The 17,072-nt window shown below is 35.2% G+C and overlaps 1 protein-coding gene across 1 annotated transcript in view; it reads left to right on the top strand.

Annotated features, from left to right (window-relative positions):
* The window catches only part of LOC118192944 (GTP-binding protein Di-Ras2), a 175,742-nt gene that overhangs the window by 131,327 nt on the left and 27,343 nt on the right, over positions 1–17,072 (top strand). The window contains exon 2 of the mRNA XM_085817757.1: positions 3,665–3,813. Within this exon, the coding sequence (XP_085673883.1) occupies positions 3,676–3,813 (138 nt within the window). The 5' untranslated portion in view covers positions 3,665–3,675. The remainder of the gene's footprint in view (positions 1–3,664; positions 3,814–17,072) is intronic.

Here is a 17,072-nt window from a genome sequence, read left to right as displayed (position 1 = left end):
TTTTTTTTCTGTTGTTTTTATGTTCTTCTTTTATAGCTTAAAGGCATGCTTGACTTTTCTTTAAACATATCTCCTGTATTTATTGATTAATGTTTGGAAGTTTATGAAAATCAAGAAATGTTTCATAAATAATCTTTTCTATTACAACTACAAAATTGTTGAATTTTTCCCCACGTATTTCCTTTCTGTGCAAGTGGACGCATTGCTAGGATTGACTATTAAATGGTTATAACATAATAGTTACATAAAAGCAAACAACCCATACATAGCCATTAAGATAAGAACTATAGAAGAATGGGAGTTTGTTTTGGTTTTTTTTGTGATAGGCAAAGTGACAGAAGGATAAAAGGTCTCTCACTCCCTTCTGCAACCCTTCGTGTTGTAATGGTTAGCACATTCAGCGCCTGTTCGAGAGGTCCAGGTTCGACTGCCTAGGCACCGTCTAAGCAGCGATATGAAAATACAATAAACCGTTGCCGAACGCAGATCTGTGGAAGGGATTTCTCATATGCGAGTTATTTTAAATTAATTAATTAATTGTTTCAGTTTAATTTGTCCAATGCTAAAATTTCCTTCATACGCGGTCTAACGTTCATTTATTAGTATTAGATGCTTGTTGGCATCAGATGTGGTCAGAAGTTATCAACAATTTATAACAACTACAAGCAAAAGAAATTATATAAATTACAAAAGCAACGAACAGCGAGGGATTTTCAGATATGTAGAAGTAGTCGAAAAATTAAACGAGAAAGGACGAATAACCTTTAGAAAGCAGAGCCTTTGCTAACCTGTATGCTTAAAATACCGAAAAGCTCGTCCCCTTCCATTACCTGCCCTGTCCATTTCCTCTGCTCCCCGTCCATTAACGCACAAAAAAGTGTCAGCATTTCAAATTATATGCTTTCTACTTCCTAACATTCTACTTCTTAACATTCTATTTCCTAACAAAGAAGTTTCCAATAGCCTTTTAGGACAAGCTCTGTGCAATAAACCAATACAATACATATGGAAAAACTGCACCTGCTACTGTATACCTTAGGAGGAGGGAACGAAACAACATTGCAATTTCAGCAGTTTCGGGCGGTTGTGGTCGTTTGAATGAAAGGCCGTCTCGGGCGTTTTGGTATTCAAAAGGATAAAGAACTGCATGACTTTATATCACCAGTCGGCAATCAAAGCAATCATAATAAAGAGAAGATAACTCTCCTTTAAATAAATTTATTGAACTGATTAAAAAAGGCACGGAAATGTCCGATTTTGTAATAGCTGTACATCCAAATGAAGAAAGAAGCAGGCAGTTTATTAAAGAAATTGAAGCTTTCTGCGCTCCTTACCGCAAAACTTTTATAGCATTGCGTCAGTCATTGCCGCAAGTCACCAGCGTTTTAAAAATATAATTACAACGCGTACTTATTAAGTAGTAATAAAAATGCTTGCAATCAATATTCGTTCCATCTTTTGCTTTTAATTATCACATTTGATTTGTTTAAGTTATACATACTTTCTTATAAATTGCATATACTGAATTAGACCTAACAAATGTTTTAGAAAGTAACTTATTACGGTTTTTTATTTAGAGAATTACGGTTTTGCCGCACACGCAGTGTATTAAAACTCTTTGGCCGGCCTGGGGTTTCACCAAGAAAGCCAAAATTTCCGAAAACTACCAAGAGGATGTAAAGACTTATTTTATTCTAACTAATTGTTTTTAGTTTCAGAAACTTTTCTTTCCCTTCTGATTTGAATATCCTACCAGAATGTAAATTTAATGACGTATATGCAAATCTAAGTGAGTGTGATTTCATTCATTTACTTTCCTGAATACAATTGCAACAAGAACACAGCACAGCGAAATAACGTCTAAGCAGCAACCGAGTTACAAGCGAAGTAAGCATTCATCCAACATGGCAGCTCACGAAGTCAAAGTTTTGTTTTACAAAGGTTTCAATTCTCAACAGTGTAGGTTCCGAAATAACTACGTCATCAGCATTACCGAAATTTTGTGGCATAGATTAATCTAGAAATGTTATTTTTATTTTTAGAATAAAGAGGAAATAGTCAAATTAAAAATGAGGAATAAAGAGACTGTTATCAAATTATTAACTTGGTTTAGATATTTTTTATCTTACATACATGTATGTACACTCTTTTGAAAAAACATCGAAGCAACAAGAAGGACTTTTGCGATTACAATGAAATTTGGTTTGCAAAATCATCTTGATCGAACATACAAATGATCAAAGTTTCAAGGCAAATGAACAGAAGTGATCATAGCGCGCATTTTTAGTGCACAATTCGCAAAGTACAAAACCAGTAAGAGGTGAAAAATTTATTTATTTTTTGTTTGTTTGTTTGTTTTGTTACTGCCGTTGTAATTCCGTAAAGAAGCAACTAAGGATGCCATGGCGATGATATCAAAGACCTTACGGACAAATAAATGACTTCAAAGGTGGTAGCATTGTAGGGTTGCATGAAGCTGGGTGGTCATACCGAACAATAGGCCGCCACCTGCAGCGTACAGATACTGCTGCGCAAAGATGTTGGCAGCAATGGTTATTACAAGGAAATTACCGCCGAAATGAAGGCTCTAGAAAGCCAAGGATCACAAATGTGAGGCAAGATAGGATGATTGTTCACCTGGACCGAACCGCCCCAACGGTATCATTGTCGACTATTCAACGCACTACAGCGACGTCTATACCTCCAGTGGTACCCTCCACCATCTCACGGCGCTAATCTCTGATGCGGAGTTTCGTTCACAGAGGCTTTTAAGACGTTTGCCTTTGACCCCACAACATCGGCGGAGTCATCTGGAGTGGAGTCGCAGCCGAATCATCGTGGCTGTCATCATACTGGCATCGTATAGTGTTCAGCGATGAAGCCCGCTTCACTCTTGAAGCAGATGACCCACCGTATTCGTGTCTGGAGAGGACGGGGTCAGTGGTCATCACCTGTTATCATAAGAAATATTTAGTCATCCTCCCTAGATCTTTAACAGCTCAAAGGTATGTTACTACCATCCTGCGGCCGGTTGCATTACCCTTCATGGCACGTCCTCCTGGGGCTATTTTCCAACAAGATCAAACTACGCCACATACCGTTCGCATATCTCTGGACTGCCTCCGTGCGGTTGACAATCTTGCTTGGCCAGCTTCTTACGGGCCCACCGCCGGCCAAGAGGTAGAATCGCTGAGCACTGGTAGTTCGGCCCGAGTTTCGAATGCCGCGAACACGGCTGGCTGCAAGAGCGTTTTCGTGGGTTTTCCCTATTTGTAACGTGTATACGAGCAAGTTTCTCATAGAAAGTCATTCGCGAAAGTAGCCCTCCCCCTTAGACAGATAGCCCTCGAAGCTTTGCCGTAAACACATACACCAAACCAAACCAGTTTCCTACGACACGATGTTAACGACCACTTTTCATATATGTTTAGTTTTTTTGTGTTTAATTACCCACATTTATAATTAATTTTAATAATTTTTACTTAAGCTTTGATTAATACATACTATTTACACTATCACATTCCTGCTCTATAAGCCTTCTTGCTGATTTTGTTCACTGCGGGATATGATGAGTCGGATCTCATGCAAGTGCATGACACGTGCGACGCTTGATTTTGTTCACTGTGGCTTGTAAAATATCTAATAATTGTTTCTTTATCTCCAGGACGTGTTTCAATGCCGGAGCAGAGCAACGACTACAGGGTGGTGGTTTTCGGCGCTGGCGGCGTCGGAAAAAGCTCCCTGGTGCTTCGGTTTGTCAGAGGAACTTTCAGGGAGTCTTATATACCCACCATCGAAGATACATATCGGCAGGTAAGCTAATTCTTTCGATTATACTTGCTTAAACCGCAATGTTGGTTTCGTTTTCGTAATCGCTTCTCAAATCAATGCCTTAATGCGAAGAGTACTACGAATTTTTGGAATAAATCACGCCGCAGAATGAATACATATTTTATAGAAAACTATGGTGATACATGATAACCAATCAAAATATTAAAGTCAGCTGTCTAATAAGATATAGTTCCTCCTTACCAGAGAAAAGATCTTATCCAACAAAGCATATATATATATATATATTTAAAGAGATGTTGGTAGGTGCGTTTTGCTATTTTTTACCATAAGTGCAACAAACGGGCATTTAAATCTCAGTTCTCATATACGTGGTTAACGTGTTGCTGATTGTGAGTTTTCTCCAGCTCAAATCACAAATTCTCCATTGAATTCATGGCTGTCAAATATGAAGATCATTGTAAATTCCTCATCATGTTATTTACACCATTCTCTACACTTCATGAAAGGATATGGAGCATTAGCTTGTCGTAAAACGTCATTTTCGCTACGTAGAGCAGTAATATTATTGCTCAAAATAAAGTTCACAAATGGCCCTTTAACAGGACGTACATAAAAGGCCTCCATTTGGGCTTGAACACAAGAATACTAAGAAATAAAACTTAACTAAAATGATATAGCTGAAGCTATCAAAATTTCTACTGGAGTAGGCTCCTTAAACGCTAACTAAACGGCGAAGCTAACTAGGACCCGAAATACGGCCGAGCGTAGTAATAGCTTAGAGAGAGTGTAGCCAAAATGCGAACGCGCGCTAGTCAGAATCTCTGGCTCTCTAACAAAGGCAGTGAAACTTCGACTTCTGTTCTTCCTTCATTTGCATTTAACCGCGATTCTGAAAACGCATTCTGGTAGGAAATCGTAGGCTGAAATTAGGAACGATAGGAAAGTGGCTTTAAGTATAAGTAACTGTTAACAACTTAGGAAAAACCTTACAAATCTATTGAGTACGTGCGGCATGGGGACACTCTACATATGCAGCCAGCCGGAAGTCCTATAGAGAGGTTGATGGTAGGGGAAGAAGGGTTCGAGACCCTCGAATCCGTTACCCTGGGGTTACTGTCCATCAAGATGGAGGGCGGAACTGAGCAAAGTCGTACTGTCATATGTGGTGCTCAAGGTTCTTGCCAACAACAGGTGCAATCTTGCTGTCCTTGTCACAATGTATTTTCTGGGCTTGCTCTGATGTTACTGTCAGACAAGTGAGATAAGTCACAACAGTAAATTAGAATATATTTGCAAATAAGATGTGTCTTGCAGGAGGATAAAGCATTATATGAGTATAAGAACTACTCATCCCTCTGCTAATATTTAATCAATTTCTGTTCCTGAAGTGATAAATTCCAATTTAACAAACTTTCATCAAAAACCCTATTGAAAAAACAAATCTCGAAAAACGCTAACGCTAAACCTAAACGAGTAGTTTATTATAAAACAATGAGTATTCAGATAAAAGAGATATTTTCAACGTTTTTGACAGCGTGGCTCATTTTCGCGGATTCCATTTGCCTGACATTTTTAAACTGCAGATATTTAATGACAGCTTCTCCTTCAAACGGGGAATTAGAAAATAAATTTAAATAATCAGTTTAATCAGTCAGAATTTAAAAGAAAAATGGACCCCCGATACATAAGGAAATTAAAACAAAATTTAAAGTGCGATTTGGGACAACACCTTTCACAAAGAAAACAATGTAGATAAATTAAATTCATTTCTGATGGTTGATTTTCTGGATTATAAACGAAATTCAATCCCTGATATACTTGAGAAAAGCTGTATAAAATTTCAGATATCTTAAATATTTTATCAGTAGGAAATCTGAGTTTGCCTTTTCGAAAAAGGAAATTATCGGGTCAGTCCATAAAGTTTGTGCGCATTAAGAGTATGCGTGGAATTCACTATGACGCATTTACTGAAAAAATACAATTTTGAACCTGTTGAAACTTGTCATCGTTTGACTAACATATTATTCAGTTCATCACCAAGTTTCGTAAATATCGAACGCATTTTAGTACGCATAGAAGATGAATATAGATAATCAGTACAAACGTGCTGTGCTACATTTGTTTATTTTCGTGTGGTGAATCTGCAAGGTTTGCAGCAATAAAAATTAATAGTGTACATGGTGAACACACTATTAGTGTAAGGACTGCCCAGAAATGGTTTAAAAAATTTAAAGTTTGAAACAGCAGCATCGACGATGAACCCCGGTCAGGACGTTTTGAACTGTTAGAACCAAATCAAACGATTCATTCAGAAGTTTATAGTGAACAACTTTGCCGTCTAAACTCAGAATGGATCAAAAAACGCCCACGATGAGTGAATATCAAGAAAGTGTTGTTTCATCATGATAACCACATACGGCTCGAACAACACAGCAAAAAATTAGTAAATTTAATCGGGAGCTTTTGCCACATCTTGCTTACTCCCCAGATATCGCCCTAAGTGATTTTCACTTATTTCGTGCCTTACAAAATTTTTTACTGGGAAAAAAATTAAATTCTAAACAGGATGTACATAATGAACTTTCACGTTTTTTGCATCAAAACAAGAGTCTTTCTACAGCAATGGCATAAAAAAGCTGCCTGTAAGATGGTGAGACATTGCAGATAATGGAGGAAAACATATAATTGATTAAAATGTTAAATTGTGTTTTTTATATTATTTAAAAATTTACCAAAAAATGCGCACGAATTTATGGACTGCCCAATATGTTTCAGTAAGCCCAGTGCAAAACAAATGACGTATATATCATCTTTATCGCATTAATGGTAGTTTGGTTATTCAACGGGAAAAAATACGCCATCGGTACGCCACAGAAATATTGAAATTAAAAAATGATTTCAAGGACTTCCGTCCTTCGTTGCTTCCGCTGTAGTGACGTAGTCAGTTGTAGATTCTGTTTATGAAGGAAGTTTCGTATATTTGTTTTATTTTTAGCTTGAAACTAATAGTTCCGGTAATATTTTAACCTTTAACTGGTGTGTTTAATTGTTAACCTTTTAAACTGATATGACGTGTCCTTCAGAGTGCACAAAACAAAATTATACTTTTTGTAATAATTTTCAAATGTATAAAACCATAATTTATCGAAATTATTAATGTTGACAAAAGAAAAAAATAAAGATAAAAAATACTAAATAGATTCATTGGAGAAGATACAGTTATGTATATATATTTATATCTTTTGGACGTTACGAAGCGCTAATCGTAAGCTTTTTCTCATTCGTAAAATATGTATTAACTGAATCCAAGACTTTTTCAAAAACAGCTTCAAAGTGAGAAATGTATTTAACAATCAAATTCCGTAATAAATTACATTCTGAATTTGCTTCATTGAGTTTTATCTTTTATGCTGAATGCCACTAAATATAAGTAGCAGTGAAAGATTATTTAAAAAATGAATTTAATTAAATCTAAAGGATGTTAGTGTTTCATATAATTAGTATAAAAACTCTGTAACTATACTTCGTGATAAATTTTGTTTGCATGTCAACTGTAGAGCGAGTAAGCATTAAGAGAACTGTTAGAGTGTAAGGTTTATCTTAATTAAGAAGTTACTTTTATGTTTTAGTGGTTATAGTGGTTAGAAGAACCGACTGCGATACCAAAGGGCCCGGGTTAGAGTCTCGGAGAAGGCATGGTTGTAACGTTCCATCCCTCCATATTTAATTTAATTTAAGGCCACTGAGCTGACTTCCGACCTTAGATGATATACCAAACGGAATACATGAGCTCAGCGGAGATATCTACCACTAGCAGTCTCCACATGCCAAGGTAGGGGCTGGCTGATCAATGGCATTGATTATCATTTTTCAATGTTTATACAGAGTCAGTTACATATACAGATTACATTCGGATTTTGATATGTATACAAAGTAATTTTAACAATCTGTTTCAATATAAATCTGTGTACAATATACTAACAATTGTGATATTTGGCTATAGAACAATTTTGAAATCTTTCTATAAATATTATACAATTACTACAAATGACATTTCACAGTTATTGAAATACATAATTGAAGCTATGTTACTAATAAATATACTTATAGAGAATATTACTTAAACTTAATTTTGATATTTACAGTATGCAAATATTACAGTATAATTTTACAATATAACATACAAATATTACAATATAAAATTACAATATGTAAATACCAAACAATAAAAAATTATAATATAATGTTACTATTTAGAGTACACAATTACTACAATATACAATTGCTTAATTTTGCTTAATTAATACAATTACAATTGCTGTACTATTCCTATACAATAAATTTCAAGTGTTATATACTTTAAATATTTGTGTCTTTACATAATATGTTTACAATGAAACGAATAATATTAACATTATAATATTATTAATAAAATAATAGAAATAGAGTAAATAATAGAATTAGTACTATAATAAAAAGTTCATTAATATAAATTAATATAGGAATAAATATAAGAGTAATTAACAAATATAAGAATAGGTATTATAACATTTCTACTGTTAGCCTCTTTGGTCTTCGTGTGAGAGTTCAAATTGACACAGATGTTATAAACGTTGAGTAATTTGTTCTTGTTTATGTTATTTGAAAGGATCTTTTTTGTCCAATAAGACCAGTATTGGTTGAGTGGTTTATTAAGATGGAATTTCTTAGTTAATGTGCAATAAAATGCGTAGTGATTTGGAGTCCCAGTCATTCCACAAATGCAATTGTCGTTATCTCTTAGACTAAATCTAAAGAGATATGACGGATAAGGACCATGCCCTGTCAAAAAGGTTGTAAGAGCTAGAGCTCCCGTGATAAGCTGTCTAGTCACTTTAGATATAAATTTAAAGGTTCTACGACCTGTAGAAGAGGAAAACCACCGTTGCTGCCGATGATTTATCAAGTCTTTCATGGTTATTCTTTTAAGGAAGGAGTGCGGAAGAGGAAAAGGAGATTTTGGGAGATCAATCTCCATTGCTGTTTCTTTTGCATTGGAATCAGCCAACTGTGCCCCTGTGAGCCGGTGTCCATAAGAGAAGAGGGCGGAAAAGGAAAGTTCAGTTATAATTTTTTAATTTGAAATACCATATTGTTCTTTGTTTTATCATTCTTTGGCGCTATTAAACTAGCAAATGAATCAGAGACTATATGTGTTTGATATTGGACAATTTGAGATATATTGACTGCCTTGCTTATTGCAAGCAATTCCGCCTGATAGATCAAATTATTTTTATCCAGTCTACGTCTTCAAGTGTGAATGAGTCCACGTGTGAATCCGTCCCTCCATAGGAGGCAAAGGTGGCCCACCTATTAGGTGCCTCCATAATAAAGTAGCCACCACTTCTGGCCTTAGTAGTGGCCAAGCCGAAGTCGGCTGACGGCCCGCCATTGATTAAAAAAAACTTTTATGTTAAATATATCCAATAGGCCTTCTGTTCTTTTTCCGTTACCTGCATCAGAAACGTAAATTAGTTGGACTTTAAAAAAGTTTCCAAAATATGAGTTAGGAGAGATAGTTTCGCTAAACCTACCAGTCTTGCTCTTATTTGTGTTTCTTCCTATCGAAAATACTAGTAAATACCTTTTCAAGTTTGGTATTGGCGCTTAAAGATCATGCTAACATTTCACACACCAGGTTATTAGGTATCCATTTTACTATCTAGTTGCACATACATAAATTTTTGCAATTCCTCACCCACAGAGATCTGTGTTTAGTTTTATATTTTGGACTTTTCAGTTAATGGAAATGTCGATAAATCAACTGTAGTCTAAGAAAATTTAAAAAGTATATAGCAAGAATGAAATGATCTTACAACAGAAGCAGACATCGTGTCGGTTTGGCGGTCAGTGGAGTTTACTGCTTCGCTGAAGAATCGGGCTTCAGTCACCATTAAGCCATGCATATCTCTGCGTTCGCTTGTGTGAGTAGAGTAGGGTCAATTAAAACTTCTAAGTCCGGAAATTTTTATAAGAGGAAGGTGGAATCATAAGAAAGCATAAAACTTTGCATTCCGAGCGAATGTTTGCCCTCAATCAAAATGGAGTTGAAGTTGGGAAAACCTCTACAGTTACTAATGAATAATACACATCCAATCAATGGTACCCAAAATCTGTGTGGCTAGAAGGAAGCGCTTATCAGCGACCTAGCAGTATCGCTGAACACTGGTAGTTCGGTTCGAGGTTCGAATCTCGCAAAAGGACTGGTAGCATGGGCGGTTTCATGGTTTTCTTCATGTGTAACGTGTATAGGAGCCAGTTTCTCTTAGAAAGTCCTCCACGAAGGCATCCCTCCCCTTAGGTAGATAGCCATCGAGGATTTTCCGTTATCACATAAACCAAACCTGAAGGAAACTGTGGTAGAGGAGTTTCGAAGTTTTCCAATATACTATGTTTTCTATTAGCATTGACTACTTAATTTCTTAAAGACTAGTAATTTTCAAGATTAAAACTGAATTCTGATGACTTTCGTCTGTCACTTAGGCTATCTAATCATATGCATCTGGTTGTTTGTTATATATTTTGTAATGAAGAACTAGATACAACTAAACATCAAGCATATAAGCGACTTGAAATCACAGTTCGATGATTTCAATACGGCAACTGAAATTGGCATGTTATCTTTCTCGTATTAAAAGCATTTGTTGCCTATGCAGTTGAAAAATGCATTTCAAATATTTAAGAGATACTGAAGAAATTACTAATAAATTAAGGAAATTGTTAAGGTATTAAATACCCCCCAATGGAGAATGAAATCAGCAATTTTTAATTGCTTGTTTATTTATCAAAAAGTTAACAGGAGGGTTCTTTAATTTCCCATACAGTAAACGTTTCGACTCTTATATGATGAACACTTCCATTTGATATCTTTAATTTTGTAATCTTTTGCAACATACATTACTGTCGGTCACAATCAACGTTTTTACCGATGCCATCGTCCATCGTTCAACATAAAACCGCAGAATAAATTTTTGCTGTTTTCTTTTTCATCGTTGAATGTCAGTGGCAGCCTGTGGTTAGCTCAGGTGGTCATGACACAAGCAATGTTTTCAGCATTGCTAAATGTCCAAAATTTAAAATCCTCCTTAATCTAAAATATCTATTATTTTTCACAAAAAGTATTTTATCTCTGTTCTTTTTTATTACATTAGTTTTTTAAAATATTGCTCATTTTTGTAAAGTATTTAAAATATGAATATTTTCTGAGATATAAAAAGAGAATAGAGACTAACCTTTATTGTTAAAGTTTTAAAAATGTAGATTTTATAAATTAATAGCATCCATTTTCACAATTGCAAGAATTAATGAACTGCATGGAAAATTTAAAGAAATTCTGGAAACTAAAATTTCGCACACTTAAAAAACGCATGTTCTACATACGCCATGTTATCCCAACAATTTCTCTACCCATGTTTATACCGATTGAGCGAGGTACTGCAGCTGATGCAGAAATCTATTATAAAGCAGTGGGAAGAGATACTACCAATTTTGATGGTGAATTTGAGGCTATATTTTTTCGCTGAATCAATTTACCGCTCGGAAGAGTAATTTTCCTCGGGCTGTTATTTTGTCCGACAGCTGAACCGCTTTGCAGGCTATCTGTAACAATAAATTTTGCACTTTTGAACGAATTCACGAATGTAGGAAGATTCTCAACACTTAAGGCTGGCTGAATTGTCTTGCAGGCGATTCCTGCTTATATTGGCATCGAGGGAAATGAAAAAGCCGTTTTCCTGGAAAGAAAGGAACTACTATTCTACAAACCACTAATAACCATATGACTTTTAATCTTGCAAAACTCCTAATTAAATTAGAATTTAAGAAGAGATTTGCCTCCTACCTTTCAAATGAAGCTACGGGAAAGGCCTGGGAGTGTCTCACTAGTTCAAAGCCAGTTATTCCAGATTTTCCTTGTCCTGTAGCCGTGGCATTTTTTGACTGGGCACGATTGTCTGAATGCCCATCTTTTTAAAATTCGACTTAAGGACTCTTCAGTCTTCAGACTCTTTGTAACTCTAAACAGTCCAGGTATAAGAAACATATTGACGAATGCACTGCACTATTATCTTTTAATTCTACTACTTTTAACTATTGGGAAGCAAGATGAAGACTAATGGGTTAGTGGCCAAATGTCTGGCATTTGTATAAATAAATATACCTTATGTAAGCTTTTAGATCTCTTTCTTAATGTATCTTAAGATCCATTCTTTTAATGGTACGTTAATACGAGTTATTCTTAAAATGTCGATGAGTTCGTGCAATCAACTGACACAAGATTAGAAACTAAGACACTTTTATTTGACTGCTTCTTGGAGGGCTACAAATAAACAGAGAATTACACACGAAAGAGCTGATCACTTATCAACAAATTAGGCAGCATGCCTTGCAAATGTCCGAGAATTAAAAATTCGTATTCTTTGACACCTGACTTTGATCGTTAGTTATTCAGTTATAAAAGACTTACGTATACGTTCACCAAAATAGGGTAATAATGGCCACGATCCCCATTATCTCCCTAATCCCGGAGAAGGCATGGATGTTTGTAAATGTATGGTGTCCGTGTGGCATGGGGCACTCTAAATAGGCTGCGATACGAAAGTCCTCTCGAGAGGTTGTTGGTAGGAAAAGAGGTGTGGGAGGCCCTTGGAATTGTTTCCCCCAGGTGCTGTCCATAAAAATTGGGGGGGGGCGGAACGGAGCTAAATCGCACTGTCACCTGTATGATGCTCAAGGCTGTTGCCAACGACAAGTGTACACTTGCGCTCCTTGCCACGAGGAATGTCGTGGGACATTTAGCTCAAGCCCACGGCTTTGAGCATTAGCAACAACATTGGCTTTGAGCATTAGCAACAACACTGGCTTTGAGCATTAGCAACAACAACAGAAAGCTAAACTGGCCTCAGCGACCACTAACAATAAAGCAGCTCTTTACACAAACGTCATGGGTTGAAGTTAACATTCACTATGTTTTTAACTCTTTTATACATGCATCACATTTGCATAAGCTTCTGGTCTGAATCAATACGTGACATGAATTAAGGAAAAGATAGGGCAGTATCTAAAGCAAGCTTAACTATTAAAACTTGGTGATATATACACAGCTAGTGAATGTTTCGTCAGTAGCAACAAGCTAGCCATAGCTAGTGAAATCCACAGCTAGATTTAGATAGCCACAGCTAGTGAAAGGTTCATCAGTAGCAGAATACCTATTCTGTTACGCTTAAGACTGTATAAAAAGGATTATTCTAACCTTCTTTAATATTTTGCAAGCTAAGATGTAGAGAAAACTCGCTATTAGTCTTGTAGGGTTTCATAACAGAAACCCTATAAGAAGATAATGATTTTTAAATTAAAAAAAAATCAGTTTCTCAGTTTTACTTTTACAAAAGGCAGTGTAGTTTTAGAGCATGATTTAAAACAAACCCTATAAAAAATAATAAAATTAAAGTTACAGAGACAATAAAAAAGTGCATTTTGCATTTGTACATAACAGGATTTGCTTCCTGTACGACGTTTCGCAGCCAATTGGTAATTTAAACAAAGATTGTTCCTGTTTGTGCAGTCTGGTATTTTCTTACATTTTGATTCGCAACAGCTTGGAAAAGGCGTCTGATAAATGAATTAACTATAAGCTACCTGTCAGAAAAAATATTCAATTTTCATCTCTCTGTGATTTTACGACTCTTTAAAAAAACCTTTCGTTTCATTATAATTTAGTATGCTCTTCTGACCTTTTGCTATTTTCGAAAAAAATTGTTTAACCTTCAGCCAGTCAGGTGCTCTATTTTTGCATTTGTTAATGTATATGCAACAAAACATAAACGGGTAATTTCAGGTTATGGCCTGTTATGACAAATTTTGTTAGTATTCACGCATTCAGATATTTTGAGAAACAGCATTGTCAAAGACGTATCCTTTGCTCATCCAAAATTCCTTTGCTCAAAAAATTATCCTTTGCTCATCCAAAATTCGTATGACCAGACGAGGGTTGTATATTTTTTCAAACTGTTTTTAATAATTTCTTTCAGATCCATAGTCAGTCTAACTCTTATTGTTTAAAGAAAAAATAATATGTAACCCTAAGCTTATGCTTTCTGTGATCAGCTTCCAACAGAATTACTAGTGTTTCATTGATCCTAATTCAAGTATTGATAAATTCAAGCATGATAATACTGCGGCTACGACTCTTTTTTTCAAAATACATCTTTGCTGAACTGCGTTCACATATGATTTACTTAAAATATGCATTGGAGTTAAAACTCGATTGTTTGTAGTTCTCTGGGTTCAACGTTTTTCAGTAGTATCATTTATAACGTCTGGCGTTCTTTGATAAGTGACAAGTGATGGAGGACGGGTGCACTACCCCTTTACCATTATGGTTAATTAGTATAGCACCACGTCCACTCTTATCCAGAGCAGAGCCGATGGCATAAACTAACTAGACGTTAACACACTGTGTAAGGACTTCTCTATTTTCACATTCCTTCGTGGTGTGATGATTAGCACACTCGGCGCATATTCCAGAGGTCCAGGTTCGAGTCTCGGCGAGGGCATTGCGTATTTTTCTCAAATCTGCTAATGACGCTAAAACCTGCGACATAAATAGTGTGCTGTTATAATTGATAAAATAAAGGTATATCGCAAAGACTAGCGATAATTGGTAGTGATAGTGATAATTTTCTATTTTGGCAAGTAAGGTTTAAATGAAAACAGTAGCCCTTGAAACATCTATATCAATTTTAAATATTTACATTCTCGTATCTGTTTGTAATTTTGAATGAAGTTTAGGAATCGATTTACATTACCTAATTACTTACTACAAAAAGTATAAAATAAATGTTTAACTACTTTTTCCATGGTGTGGATTTTTTCTATAACACAGGAAATATTTTTTAAAAGAAAGCATTTCTTGATCTTCTAGTATTTCATAAATCGCTTTCAATTCACAACCAGATGAACTATCTTTTGTGTTGCAATGAATACAGATTTTTCTCCTGAATGGATGCATAATCTAGTCTAGTATATTTTTTACTATATAATGTTATATTATTTTCTTTGGATAAAAATACGTTTTTAGTGAATAGGTACACAGAAATTCAATAAATTCCTTTCAATGATATTCAATTCTTCAATATAATATGCTATCCCTTATCCGTTTTCAGCAATTCAATATCTCAGCATGAACAGTTTTTTTAAGCCCTTTTGCAATGTATTCGAATATGTTTCCCACAAGTAGACTTTTAAATACTTAATATGTTTCTCTTCTATTGTGCATTTCTAAGACAGGAAAAATATTTTGACGTAAGTCATACTTTATATACCTTTAATCTTCCACCAATGCATCGTTCAAAATGAAAAACGAGAGATTTGTTTTGAAAATAAAAGTTTTTTTTTTTCCAGCGCATCAGAAAAAATTTGTTGAAAAGCTTCGCCATCACGTTAAATGAAATACTCTCCATAAATCTTTTTGACAGTTCTTGCAAAACGTGGCAATTTTAGAATAAATTTAGGACATTTATTTTCAAGATCATGAATTCAGTTTCTGCCGTGTGCCGTTTCAGAAACGTATTTAGTTTCACACTTATTTTGTTTCTGAAGATTCTGCTATCATAATGAATGCTCAAATATATTTTCTGCGGGAATTGTTATAAGCAATATGACATAAAATGACAAATACTCCTTTTTATCATTTTATTAGTCCTTTGCATTAACTATACGAAATCTTTATAAGTCCGTAGGGGTTTTGTCCCTGAGGGACTATTGTTTTCGTTTTGCGATTTTGCGTCGAATCATTCTGAATATCCGCTTCACTTTTCAGTGTATTAACGAAATTAAATGATGAAGAACCTGCATAAATATATGTATCTTTCTCGCATTGTGATAAAACAATGGTACCCAGAGCCATCCAATTTTGAATGACGTAATACTACTGCAAATATGGACATCTGGAAGAACAAATTTAAAATTTGGAATTTGTTTTATTATCGATTTCATATTTTATAAAACTTAAACGAAGTTTTGATTAACAAACTCAAGGTTTTCAAAGCGAGAGATGGCAACGTTGTACAGAAAAAACATTTTTATCTCCAGCGCGTGAGACTGTGTATCGGAAATTCTAAAGATAGGCACAATTTAAAATTATTTTGCGGTATTGCTCTTGAACTGAATTTTATGATTTAAGTGCGAAGAACGTGATATTTAGTAAATAAAGGTAACAGACAAAATGTTAACGTCCCTTTGGACGTAATTTAAAATCTGAAACCTTTCAGATTTTTTTGTTTCTGTTTTTTTCTTTCCTACAGTTGTCAGGACTATGTGTCCTATGCATACTCTTGGCAAACATATTGGTGACAGTATCAAGGTCCTGATCTCGAACAGTGTACTAAATGCAGCTATGTTCTTGTGAGTGCTAGAAGAACTACAACGTAAGAAGGGTGCAAAATACCCTTTTATTTAAATCACTATTTACAGAAACTCCCAGCTCGGGAGTGATAACCCGAAAAAAAAAAAAAAAAAAAAAAAAAAAAGACCGCGCTTGGGTCTAAACTGAACAATCAAACAATTTAAAGTAAAGCTCAAGTAGAAATTTAAATAGTCGCTGTTCTCAGAGCTTAAACGCGAGATTTGGCCTATCTAAGGTGCGTAGCAAGCCTTAGCTAAGTACTAGCGCACTTAAATCACTTCAATAAGTATTAGAGTAATAGCGCTAAGGCATAAGAATTTAAATAATAACTAGTCTGGCTAACGTACACCGAGCCGAAGTGGTCTGAGACTAAAAGCTCCATCACACTTGAGAAGTTTCTCACTAACCTTTAAATACAAAAAATTGGCTCCAACGCAAATTAGCATAAAGCTGAACCGCGCGCTCATTCTGAAGGGAAGTTGAAATAAGAGTTTACAGAAAAGGGTAACTTAAAATAAAAAGAAATTTGGTTAGTTTAAATTAAAACCTTACGCACTTCCTACACAAGCTCAATAAGTAAGAGTTTTAGAAAAAGTATTAGACTTGGATCTAGTTACTTAGGTCTTAGCTACTTGTTACTTAGCTACTAGCTAGCAGTAGCTAGTTATTTAGGACTTAGGTCTGTCAACAGGTCTAGTTCTTCTGTTAATCAGTTGGCACCCATCTGTATCTAACTAGCCAACTGTTGTTATCTTCATGTATTGAATTTAATAAATATATGCCCAAACTTGCTGTTGTTTTTTCAAATTCTATGTACTAGGTACAGAAACCTTGTGTG

This window comes from Stegodyphus dumicola, chromosome 5 (assembly GCF_044657685.1).
Source record: "Stegodyphus dumicola isolate Sdum_Otavi_A_Nest chromosome 5, ASM4465768v1".
Taxonomy (NCBI): domain Eukaryota; kingdom Metazoa; phylum Arthropoda; class Arachnida; order Araneae; family Eresidae; genus Stegodyphus; species Stegodyphus dumicola.
This window is presented reverse-complemented; position numbering and strand designations above follow the sequence as displayed.